The sequence below is a fragment of the Nerophis ophidion genome, linkage group LG27 (assembly GCF_033978795.1).
Source record: "Nerophis ophidion isolate RoL-2023_Sa linkage group LG27, RoL_Noph_v1.0, whole genome shotgun sequence".
NCBI classification, from domain to species: Eukaryota; Metazoa; Chordata; class Actinopteri; order Syngnathiformes; family Syngnathidae; genus Nerophis; species Nerophis ophidion.
In genome coordinates, this window is record NC_084637.1 from 22,556,059 (window position 1) to 22,568,844 (window position 12,786).

Below are 12,786 nucleotides of genomic sequence, written 5' to 3' on the forward strand. Positions count from 1 at the left end.
AACACTCTCTCCACACTTATATGACCCAATTCAAATAACCTTCCTCCGTCATAGTGCAAAAAAAAAAAAAAAAAAAAAAATATGTATATATATATATATATATATATATATATATATATATATATATATTTGAACCAACACAAAATGCCAACAAATCAACAAATAACACAATATCACACGATTTGTGGATATATTTGAAAAAAAATCAGAATTACACCCATTTAAATCCATTACAAAGCATGATGGCAAAAATGCCAAACACTCTCTCCACACTTATATGACCCAATGCAAAAAACCTTCCCTAGTCATGGTGCAAAAAAAAGAAAATAAATTCAAACCAACACAAAATGCCTATACATAACACCATGTGTGGATATTATAAAAAAATCAGGACTACACCCATTTAAATCCATTACAAAGCATGATGGGGGAAAAATGCAAAACACTCCACACTTCTATAATTCAATGAAAACAACCTTCCCTAGTCATGGTGCAAAAAAACATTCGAACCATCACATAACACAATATAACACGATTTGTGGATATTATTTAAAAAAAAAGATTCACACTCATATCCATTACAATGCATGATGGGTAAAAATGCAAAACTCTCTCCACACTTCCTCGACCCAATTCAAACAACCTTCCCTAGTCATGGTGCAAAAAAATATATTCGAACCAACACAAAATGCCAACACAAAATGCCAACACAACACAATATAACACGATCTGTGGATATTATTAAAAAAAACAGAATTACAGTAATTTGAATCTATTACAAAGCATGATGGGAAAATTGCAAAACACTCTCCACACTTCTATGACCCAACGCAAACAGCCTTCCCTAGTCACGGAGCCCAACATTTTTTTTGAACCAACACACTATAACACGATTTGTGGTTATTATTGAAAAAAATCAGATTTACTCCCATTTTAAATCCATTACAATGCATGATGGGGAAAAATGAAAAAAACTCTCTCCACACTTCTATGACCCAATGCAAACAACCTTCCCTAGTCATGGTGCAAAAAATAAATATTCGAACCAACACAACGAAATAACACGATTTGTGGATATTATTTGAAAAAAAAATCTGAATTACATCCATTACGAAGCATGATGGGTAAAATGCAAATCTCTGTCCATACTTCTCCATGTTTGATACATTTTTGCTGCTTGATATTTGGGACTGATTCCAAAAGGTGAAGGAGTTAGCGGGGAAAAAAAATACCTCTTGGTGTTGGGCAAGTAGCGGGTGCAGGACGTGCCGTCCCAGGCGCAGTAAGGGTCCCTGGCCAGGCAGCACTCGGCGCACGCCTTCCCGTACACGCTGCAGCGGTGGAGGGGCACCTGGGCGATGCCCGCGTTGGAGCCCACGTACAGTTGTTGCTACGGCGACCAGAGCGGAAAGGCACACTTGAGACGGGATATTTGGTTTTACGACGAACATTTGGCGGCGAAGGTGAAACCGACCCGTTTGGAGGAGATCTGCATGTCGGTGACGGACGCAGCATCCTGAACACACACACACACAATCCTGACTTATTTCATAATCATATGATTTTACATCGTGAACATTCATTTTCTTACCTTGAACACCTCCAGCTCTTCTAGCAGAAGTTCCTCCATGTTCTTCCAACTCTCCTTGGGAACGTTGATCACCTTCAGTACCGTTCCTTTGTCTACCGAGAAAAGACCCAGTTTTATACTTTATAAAACTAGAACTGAGCTATTTTCTTAATCACCCTTTTAAATTTGCATCCCCGTAATTTTCGGACTATATAAGGTGCACTTAAAATCCTTCTATTTTCTCAAAAATGTATGTATTAATTTTATTTGGTACCTCAATTAATCAATGTTTATCTATATAGCCCTAAATCACAAGTGCCTCAAAGGTCTGCACAAGCCACAACGACATCCTCTGTTCAGAGCCCACAAAAGGGCAAGGAAAAACTCACAACCCAGTGGGACGTCAATGTAGATGACTATGAGAAACCTTGGAGAGGACCGCAGATGTGGGTGACCCCCCTAGGGGACAGGGTCACCTAGAGCCATGGTGTAATAAATGTGACCAGCAGATGGCAGTCACACATAAGAGATACGTGTGGACTGCAGGTTGACACCTATTCAGTAAATGACGGTAGCAAGTACCCGTAAGCAAGCAACACCAAAACTTTGATGTATCATTGACGATACACGGCACTCGAAAATGTGTCAAAATGTTTTAGTACGACTTTGGTAAGCAATGTTAAATTGTCAGAGCATTACAGCTAGCGTAGTCAGACGTACTGTGCTTCAACATACGGGTATTATTATGGTGTGTATAAAGACCCAAAAATAGATAGAATAGAATAAAAAGTACTTTATTGATCCGTGGGGGAAATTCAGCACCACGGTTTGTTCACAATACACAATAGTAATAATAAATAATATATAGCATATATTATATATATAATATATGAATAGTATAAATATATTCTACATATATTCTACATTTAAGTGCAGTCAAGGAACATATGCATTATACAGTCTGATGGCTGTCGGTAGGAAGGACCTCCTGTGTCGTTCCGTGTTGCATTTAGGGAGTCTGAGCCTTCCACTGAACGTGCTCTTTCTCTACGCAAGGTCCGAGTGTAGTGGGTGGGAGGTGTTGTCCATAATGGCTAGGAGTTTTGCTAGACTTCTCCTCTCTGACACCACCGCCAGAGAGTCTAGCTCCACTCTCACCACGTTACTGGCCTTCTCTACCAACTTCTCCAGTCTGTTTGTGTCCCTCACTCTCAGCCCGCTGCCTCAGCAAGCCACGGCGTACAAGAAGGCGCCCCCCACCACCGATTTATAGAACATCTTCAACATCTTTGAAGGATCCTAGCCTCCTGAGGAAATAGAGGCGGCTCTGTCCCTTCTTGTAGAAGGCCTCAGCGTGTTTTGACCCATTCAGCTTGTTGTCCATGTGTACACCGAGGTATTTATAATCCTCTACCATGTGTCACCTATTAGAAGACATATCTGGTGTTTTGTTTCGCAATATTAAGAAAAAACAATTTGTCTTACCTATTGGTACTGGCTGATGTGTATTTGGGATCTGCATACGTTCTTAAAATCTGCATGTGTTTACCATAATAGTCCGCGCCGTAGTCAATAAATTATGCTAGAGAGTACCCGTAAGCAGGCAACACCAAAAATGTGATGTTTCATTGACACACCGCACTTGAAAATGTGTCAAAATATTTTAGTACAACTTTGGTAAGCTATGTTAAATTGTCGGAGCATTATGGCTGGCGTAGTCAGACGTACTGTGCTTCAACATGTTTTTGGGATCTTTATAAGTCCTGAAAATGTGCACGTGTCCACCATAGTAGTTTGCTAATAAGCTAATTTGTTTTCTCTATCGTCTTATTGGTAGCGTACACTTCTAGCTTATATATGTCAGTAGACTCGCTATGCAAGCGCTAAAAACTAGCAGTACAACAAAAATGACGGTGAGAAGACACTGTGGAAGTGAAGGCATGTAAATAAAGGGTGCATACTTAAGAGACGGTCAGAAAGCGACATAAAGACGGACATTTTGACCAAAGAACCAGCATGACATGTTATGTAGACCACAAGGAAGTCTTTTATATACTTAAAAATAATATGACCCCTTTTAATACGGTGCACCATATGGTCAGAAAAATACAGTATTTGTAATAAAAGACTTACTATCATAGTTAAATGTACTATAAAGTAACCCGTACTGCCTCAAGTAAACATCTGTTAAGGTAAAATACCATTTTGTGATTAATCTTCGTTTATACAAAAGTAATGCAATCTTTTTTTATTAGATTCATTACATCCGTTAACTTTGAAAGGCCTTAATAAAATATGTATTTTTTTTTAACTTTTTTTTAAGAGTAAGAAGTAAAATAGTAATGATATATGTATATATATTTGTATGTATATATGTATTTGTATGTATATATAATGTGTCTGCATATATATATATATATATATATATATGTGTATGTATATATATATATATATATATATATATATATATATATGTGTGTATGTATATATATATATATATATATATATATATATACATGTATGTATGTATATATATATATATATATATATATATATAGATATATATATATATATATATATATATATATATATATATACATGTATGTATGTATATATATGTATATGTATGTGTGGGAAAAGTTTACTTCATCTCTACAGCACTGTTTCATGAGGGGTTCCCTCAAATCTCCTGACGATTGAGGGAACCTCTCATGAAACAGTTCTGTAGAGATGAAGAAGTCTTGTGGTTTTTCCCACACATACATATTGCGCTCTACCACGGTTTCCTGCACTATTCGCTGGATAATCCAATTAAGACATATATATATATATATATGTATATGTATATATATATATATATATATATATATATATATATATATATATATATATATTATATATATGTATGTATATATGTATATATATATATATATATATATATATATATATATATATATATACCCTTCCATCACACAAGACCTACTGACCCAAGCACTAAACTTCGCCTCGGACTACGACTCAATCACAGGCAACGAAAGAAACATCATCATCCACGCAATGAACTCCATACTCATCCGCAACAGTACACCATGGCAAAAAAAGAACAATTCAACATTTGACGTTACTATGGGGAGTTTTGACGGAGCAGAAACGTGTGAACTCGTTGGGAGTTTCCTCCTCTCCCAGCTTGCTAGCCTCAACCTGAACCTTGGTATTTACCGCGCTGGCGACACCAAAAGGGAATAAGCGGTAGAAAATGGATGGATGGATGGACGGATAGATGGATGGATGGATGGACGGACTGGCAGTGTGCCGCGCCTCGCCAAGGAGCAGCGAGAACACCAAGAAGTGCATATGCCAAATCTTCAAAGTAAACGGCCTACGGAACACGATTGAAGCCAACAAGCAAACCGTCAACTTCCTTGACGTCACTTTCAACCTGAGAAATAACAGCTACCAACCATTAACGAAACCCAACACAACACTCCAATACGTGCACCATGACAGCAACCACCCACCCACCACCACGAAAAGAATACCTACCGGAATTGATAAAAGGCTATCGATGCTGTCATCTAGCAAAGCTGAATTCGACCAAGCAACCCCCCCGTACCAGAAAGCACTTGATGAAAGCGGATACAACTTCACCCTCACCTATGAACCCACTCCAGGAAACCAACCAAAAAAGAGCAGAAAACGAAACAACATCATCTGGTACAATCCGCCATTCAGCAAAAACGTCTTAACCAATATCGGCCACAAGTTCCTCACTCTGATCGACAAACACTTCCCCAAAGGCAACACCCTAAGAAAAATATTCAACAAGAACAACATTAAATTGAGCTACAGCTGTATGAATAACATACAACAAATCATTTCAAACCACAACAAAGCAATTGCAAAAGGACTGCCCACCCCCAGACTAAACGACTCTGAAACCAATAAGGAATGTAACTGTCGCAAGAAACCTGATTGCCCTCTCAACGCAGGGTGTTTACAGACATCAGTCGTTTACCAAGCAAAGGTAACACGCAAGGACATTAAAACATCCGACACGTACGTAGGATTAACCGAAGGAGCGTTCAAAACAAGATGGAATAACCCCAACGCCTCCTTTAGAAACCAGACTTTGCGGAATTCTACAGAACCCAGCAAACACATTTGGAACCTCAAAGACAATAATGTTGAATATTCAATAACATGGCAAATTCATGCATCCAGCACACCTTACAACAGTGGTAATAAAAGATGCAACCTATGCTTAAAAGAGAAACTGTTTATTATATATCATCCAGATCTATCATCCCTCAACAAGCGCAGTGAAATCATTTCAACATGCTGCCACAGACGGAAACACCTCCTAGGTAACACATGAGCCAATCACCACACCCTACGCCTGCCTGTACCCACCCACTCTGTGCTCTATATAAACCATTGTATGTGAATGCTTCCATTAAAATCTCCTGATGATTGAGGGAACCCCTCATGAAACAGTTCTGTAGAGATGAAGTACTCTTGTGATTTTTCACACACCTACATATACATATACATATATATATATATATATATATATATATATATATATATATATATATATATATATATATATATATATGTATGTATGTGTATTAGGCGTGTAACGGTACGTGTAGTTGTATTGAACCGTTTCGGTACGGTACGAGGGTGTATCGAACAAGTTTGTAAACTAAAGTTTTAACACGCACAATGAGCAGTGAGCACCCAGCATTGTCTCGCCCACACAACCATCTGATTGGTTACATACAAAGCCAATCAGCAGTGCGTATTCAGAGCGATGCAACAGCCAATCAGCAGTGCGTATTCAGAGCGATGTAACAGCCAATCAGCAGTGCGTATTCAGAGCACATGTTGTCAGTGCTCCGGCGTCGAGATGAGCAGATATGTGTTTAGTAGGTGAGCAGCTGACATCATACACTCCCCAAATTATAAAAAAAACACTTCCCAGTCACAACTATTACAAACATCACTATGAGCCCGTTGACATTCTAGAAACTTAAACTGCAGCTCAGCTCTAGTAGTTCTGGGTTGAGGTGAACGCTATCTAGCTTTTAGCGTTAGGTTAGCTCATTTTGCAGTGTGTGCGTGAGTGTGTGTGTGTGTGTGTGTGTGTGTGTGTGTGTGTGTAATAAAAGTCAACTACAGGCTTCCCAAATGCTGTAATAAATTAAGCATGATGAGTTGACTTGAAACTGTTTAATGTTGCACTTTTTATATGTAGAAGAAAGGTTTTGTCATTTTATTTAATCAAAGCAACAACTTGAGGCAGTTTAATGTTGATTAACGTGGGTAGAATTAATATAGTGTTCCCAATGTTAAAAGGATAGACATTGTTTACAAATTTGGTAAATAAATAACCCAAAAATGTATATTTTGTTGTTTTCTTACTGTACCGAAAATGAACCGAACCGTGACCTCTAAACCGAGGTACGTACCGAACCAAAATTTTTGTGTACCGTTACACCCCTAATGTGTATGTATGTATGTATGTATGCATAAACATATGTATATATGTGTGTGTGTGTTTGTATGTACATACGTGTATGTATATGTATATATGCTTATATGTATATGTATACATATATATGTGTGTGTGTGTATGTGTATACATATATATACATATATATATATGTGTATGTGTGTATGTCTGTATATACTATATGTAGCTAAATTTTTTAAGATCTATGTAGCTAAATTTTTTAAGATCAATGCGGCCCTCAAGTCAAAACATTTGGACACTGCTGCTTTAAGGTTTATACAGTCCTAACAAATGTACTAATGTGCCTAACTTGCATCCAGAATCTGGATTTTGCTAAAATGAATTGTGTAGCTTGAAGTAATTCCGATACACTTGACACAATCTGGATCAGGATCCTATTTGCATTACAAAACATGTACAAATTGCTTGTGGTTTTGTCATCAAAGTTGGACAAAGTCCACATTTTGTTGATTCAGGTCTGACATCTGGAACCATGCAGTTTTTATGGCAGTAGACCAAAAACATAAGCTTAAGGGTTTGGACTTGGTTTAGATAAGGGGTCTCAAACATGCGGCCCGCACCTTGATATGACAATTTAATGCTAGTGCACCCCACGATATTAATATGAACGGCGCTCGACAGCGTCATACTTGCCAACGCTCCCAATTTTCCCAGGAAACCCCTGAAATTCAGGGGACCCATCCTCTAGAATTCCTGTCGATTTTCTCCCTACCAACAATATTTAGGGGGTGCCATGATGACACTGTCTTTAGCGCCACCTACATCCTGCACTAACAGCGTGCAAGCCCAGGTTTATGTCGTACCTCGCTATGTAAGACGCACGTGAGTTATTACAAGACATATTTGATCAACAGCTACACAGGTCACACTGAGGGTGGCCGTAAAAATACTTTAACACTGTTACAAATATGTGCCACACTGTGAACCCACACCAAACAAGAATGACAAACACATTTTGGGAGAACATCCGCACCGTAACACAACATAAACACAACAGAACAAATACCCAGAATCCCATGCAGCCCTAACTCTTCCAGGCTACAATATACACCCCCGCGGCCCAGCCTCACCCAGTTTATGCATCCAGTGGCCCTCAGGTAAATTGAGTTTGAGACCCCTGGTTTAGATGAAAGCCATAGAATTAAGATTAAATATAAGTAAAACTGTATCCTACCTGTTCCGATAAACATGACGTCATACTGCCCGTCGGCGGCGTTGACTCTGTCCACGGTGATCTGCGTGAAGCTGTAGTCCACGTTGGTCCTGACGAAGACGGGCCGTCTGGTCATGGGATAGACCGGGTTGTACATCAGAGGGTGGTGTCGCGCGAACTGGATCACGTCATCCGGGAAGCCTTTGGTGGACTCGAAGCTGCCAAAGGTCTTGCTGGGACACTGAAGGATCCATCAAACACACGATGTAGATTACTTTTCACCAAACATGATCATCTCCCTCTCTTGCTTGCTCTACTTTTAAAGTGGCTGGAAAACAGTCAGGGTGAAAACCCCCCCTCAAAAAACAGGCTTTGCTACACATCTTAAAATAGAGCGTTTTCTAAGGCTGATTGTATGAAGTGTGGCCAATATTTTGTGTGTGTGTGTGTGTGTGTGTGTGTGTGTGTGTGTGTGTGTGTGTGTGTGTGTGTGTGTGTGTGTGTGTGTGTGTGTGTGTGTGTGTGTCTGTGTCTGTGTGTGTGTGCGTGTGCGTGTGTGCGTGCGTGTTTGCATATAAATTTATTTTAACATATATGTATATATTTATTTATATATAAATGTATATATTTGTTGTTAATATATACTGTATTTATATATTTTTATATATATATATATTATGTATATATGTGTGTGCGTGTATATATACTATTTATGAGTATATATTTATGTATTTATATGTATGTATGTATGTGTATATAATTTTTGTAATGGTAAATTTCGGTTCGGTACGTACCCCGGTTTAGAGGTCACGGTTCAGTTCATTTTTGGTACAGTAAGAAAACAACAAAATATAGTTTTTTTGGTTATTTATTCACCAAATTTGCAAAATCTTCAACCAAAAATATTTTTCCTTGTGGAATATTTGATGTGAAGTAATAGGAACCTTGGATAGGTCAATAATTCATAAGAACATTGATTTTGATTCAATATTATGTTTTGAGCAATGACAGTTTGAAAGAAAAAAAAACATTGCAACTTTTTCTAAATTACATTTAACCTTCAAACTTTTTTACTTCACTTTTGTTATGTTTTTGTTTATTTTAATAGTATTTTTGGAATGTGCCGTGGGCCTTTAAAACATTAGCTGTGGGCCGCAAATGGCACACTTTTGACACCCCTGCTAGAGATAATAAAAAATAAAATCTGATAAATCTATGGGTAAAAAGCAGAGCCTGGCTACGCATGCACGTTTTTCATAACTCTCTCGCTCTCTGCCCCTCCCTCACGAATGCTGCTGCTCCACGCACTATTTGTTTTTTAACCCCTTCTTAACCCTGAACATTGTTTATACACGCAACCAAAATTTGAGGCTTTTAAAAAACTCTGCCCGGACGAACCCCGCAAAATAGTACCTGTCCAGTGAAAAGAGGACGTATGGTCACTCTATCCTAGCCCAGTCGCTGCTAGCATGCTAGCAAAACAGGCCATGTCCGGTGCTAGCAGCGATCGGGCTCGGATAGACGGACCACACGTCCTCTTTTCACTGGACAGGTCCTCTTTTGCGGGGCCGTCCGGGCAGAGTTTCTTAAATGCCTCAAATGTCTGGCATTTTGAGTATTGTTTATGCTACTTAATATGTCTGTGTGGAAACTCGTTCGGTACACCTCCGCACCGAACCGAAACGGTTCAATACAAATACACGTACCGTTACACCCCTAGTATATACTGTATGTATGTATATGTATATACAGTATGTGTATATATGTATACATACACAAATGTATTTGTATAAATGCATATATATGTATCTCTCTCTCTCTCTCTATATATATATATATATATATATATATATATATATATCAATTATATATATATATATATATGTGTGTGTGTATATATATATATGTGTGTGTATATACATATAGATATACATATATATGTGTATGTATATATATATGTATATATATGTATACAATATATATACATATATATATATATTTATCAGGGTTTCCCACATTCATTTATTTGTGGTGGCCCGCCACGAAAGACTTACGACCGCCACAAATATATATATATATATATATATATATATATATATATATATATATATAATATATATATATATATATACACACATATATATACATATATATATTTATTTATTTTTTCCGTCTTTTGACTCGCTCAACCGCTCATAAAAGCAATGGGACTCTGTCTGTGAATGGAGCTTGTAGTTACAACTCCGGTGCAGTAGGTGGCGGTAACTCCGCCAATGTAATTATAGTCCAACTCCGCGTTCTTCTTGGTCATCGCTGCCGCATTATCCGTCAATCACTTAAAATATATATATTAGGGGTGGGCAAATTAATGCGTTAATTACGAGTTAACTCATCAATCTATTAACGCCGACAATTATTTTATCGCACATTTGCGTATGTTGTTTACATGCTTTTATTTTGTTAACGCCTTTTCTTAACAAGATGGCGTCGCCCGGATGGGCTTCGGCGTCGAGGAGCTCTTGGTAAAGATAACATTTGGCAAAAGTACCGGACAACTCTGCAAATTTCATGGCTGGCTTACAGCGTGGTCACTCCGGGATCACTTACGACCGCCAGACAATTCTGAATGTGGATAGATCGGGCCGTTTTGGACTGAATGACGCGTGCTTGCTAGACCTGCTAGCTAGCATGGGAATACTTTGCCGGCTACATCCAGCAGCCTGTGAAGCAGCGGAGTATATGTGTTGTCTGTCTATTTATGAATAATGCAGACGAGGAGTGTTGGCTGAGTTCTTAACATTTACTTTCAGAGCGTGCATATCACAACATACAAGATGCCGTCATGGCGACACAACCTATACCGGGCTACCGCGCATGCTCGTCACTCCTGTTGCATGCTGGGTAGGGTAGTTCTTTTTTTCCCTGGCTCATAACATCACAATATAGTACCATGTATATGATGCGTTCAGTTTATCAAAGCACCAAGCAACCAATCGGAAAATTCCCATCATATCAATTCCTAGATATGGTCATAATTATTTTAAGTGCACTACGCAGAATAAACACAACATTATTAATATTGCTACCACGGATAATTTGATCAAAAATTCCTTAAAACAGCCCACTACCTATAATATAGGTTTTTTAAACATAAGATCCCTGATAAAAAAAAATGTTTCTGCTGTTACCTCAGAAATTGCCTGTTCAGATGTTATGATTGTGGCTCAGAGATTTGTATGTAGATTATATTTATTTTCCATAACAAACAGGATAACTTAAATACCCTGGCAGTGGCAATAAGCTTAAATGTTTGTATTTACATTTTTTTAGTTGATTTTCATAAAATATGCTATTCAACTGTTACTGTTTAACAAGGACTGATTTAAATTGTGTTTGCACAACAAATGTTCTGGCGCTTTTGTTCATGTGGGAGAATATTCCAATAAAGGTGCACTACACACTACTTTTGAATTCATTATTGGGCTTTGCGTATACAATGCAGTTAATCGCGATTAATCGGAGAAATAGTGCGATTAACTACGATTAAACATTTTAATCGTTGCCCAGCCCTAATATATATATTTATGATTGTATTTTTCTTTAGCAAGTATGCTAACCCAGCATGACGCTGCTGTTGACCTGAGTTTAATATTAGTACTTCAGCGCACGTAGCTACGCTCGTGTTGCTAACTTTTGTGTCCTCCTGTCCCGCTCCTTATTGTAGATGTATGAGTTTGGACAAGTGCACAGTTGATGTCAAAAAAGCGGATAAAATCCTTCTTGGAGACAACATTAAAGCTACAGACACTGTACGGAGTACTTATTCAAATGCATATTTAACTCTTCTCTACATGCCACTGACCTCTGACACTTGTTTAAAGAACAATACAATAGTTGTCACTGCCATTAGTGCAACCAGGTGGAAATGTAAACTGTACTACTGATGGCACACACACACACACACACATACCATTCCAGGGCGTGGATAAGGCACTTTTCCCTGGAAGGGAACCCACTGGTAGTTGGGCCCCTCTTTGTGAGCAAAAGGCCCCAGGAAGGCCCTCCGGATGTCATTCATGGAGTAAAGACACACCGCTGAGCCTTTAAATACACTGCTGCTGGGGGACAGGGAGAGAAGGGTGAGGTACAACACACACACATTACACACACCCATTCTTGTATTTGAGACCTTCCTGAGACCTCCAAAAATACGCCTACCTCTTTAGGACCACCCTTTCTAAATATATAAAGATTTGTATTTACTACATTAATATTATACACGTACTATGCAAATATAAAAAAGGTAAGCTTTTTGTAAATTTGTATTATGTTTGTAATTGCTATTTTTAATCTTAATTATTTACTTCAAGTTATTACAGTATATACATAAACATTTTATTTTTTTAAATTAATTGTGGCCAAAAGGGGCACATTTCAATATCGTACACACACTTATTACATATATTGGCCGGAGGGGGAGAACTTTTAAAAGCGACACAGAGTCACTTTGAAAAATCCCTCCTTTTT

General features: G+C 38.1%; 1 protein-coding gene across 2 annotated transcripts in view; it reads right to left on the reverse strand.

The window, feature by feature from the left end:
• The window catches only part of sema3b (sema domain, immunoglobulin domain (Ig), short basic domain, secreted, (semaphorin) 3B), a 56,277-nt gene that overhangs the window by 8,912 nt on the left and 34,579 nt on the right, over window positions 1-12,786 (reverse strand). For both annotated transcript variants that reach the window (XM_061889520.1, XM_061889518.1), the window contains exons 11-15: window positions 12,230-12,374; window positions 8,281-8,500; window positions 1,592-1,683; window positions 1,475-1,516; window positions 1,233-1,390 (exon numbers count right to left, since the gene is read on the reverse strand). In XM_061889520.1, coding sequence (XP_061745504.1) covers window positions 1,233-1,390; window positions 1,475-1,516; window positions 1,592-1,683; window positions 8,281-8,500; window positions 12,230-12,374 — 657 coding nt within the window. The remainder of the gene's footprint in view (window positions 1-1,232; window positions 1,391-1,474; window positions 1,517-1,591; window positions 1,684-8,280; window positions 8,501-12,229; window positions 12,375-12,786) is intronic.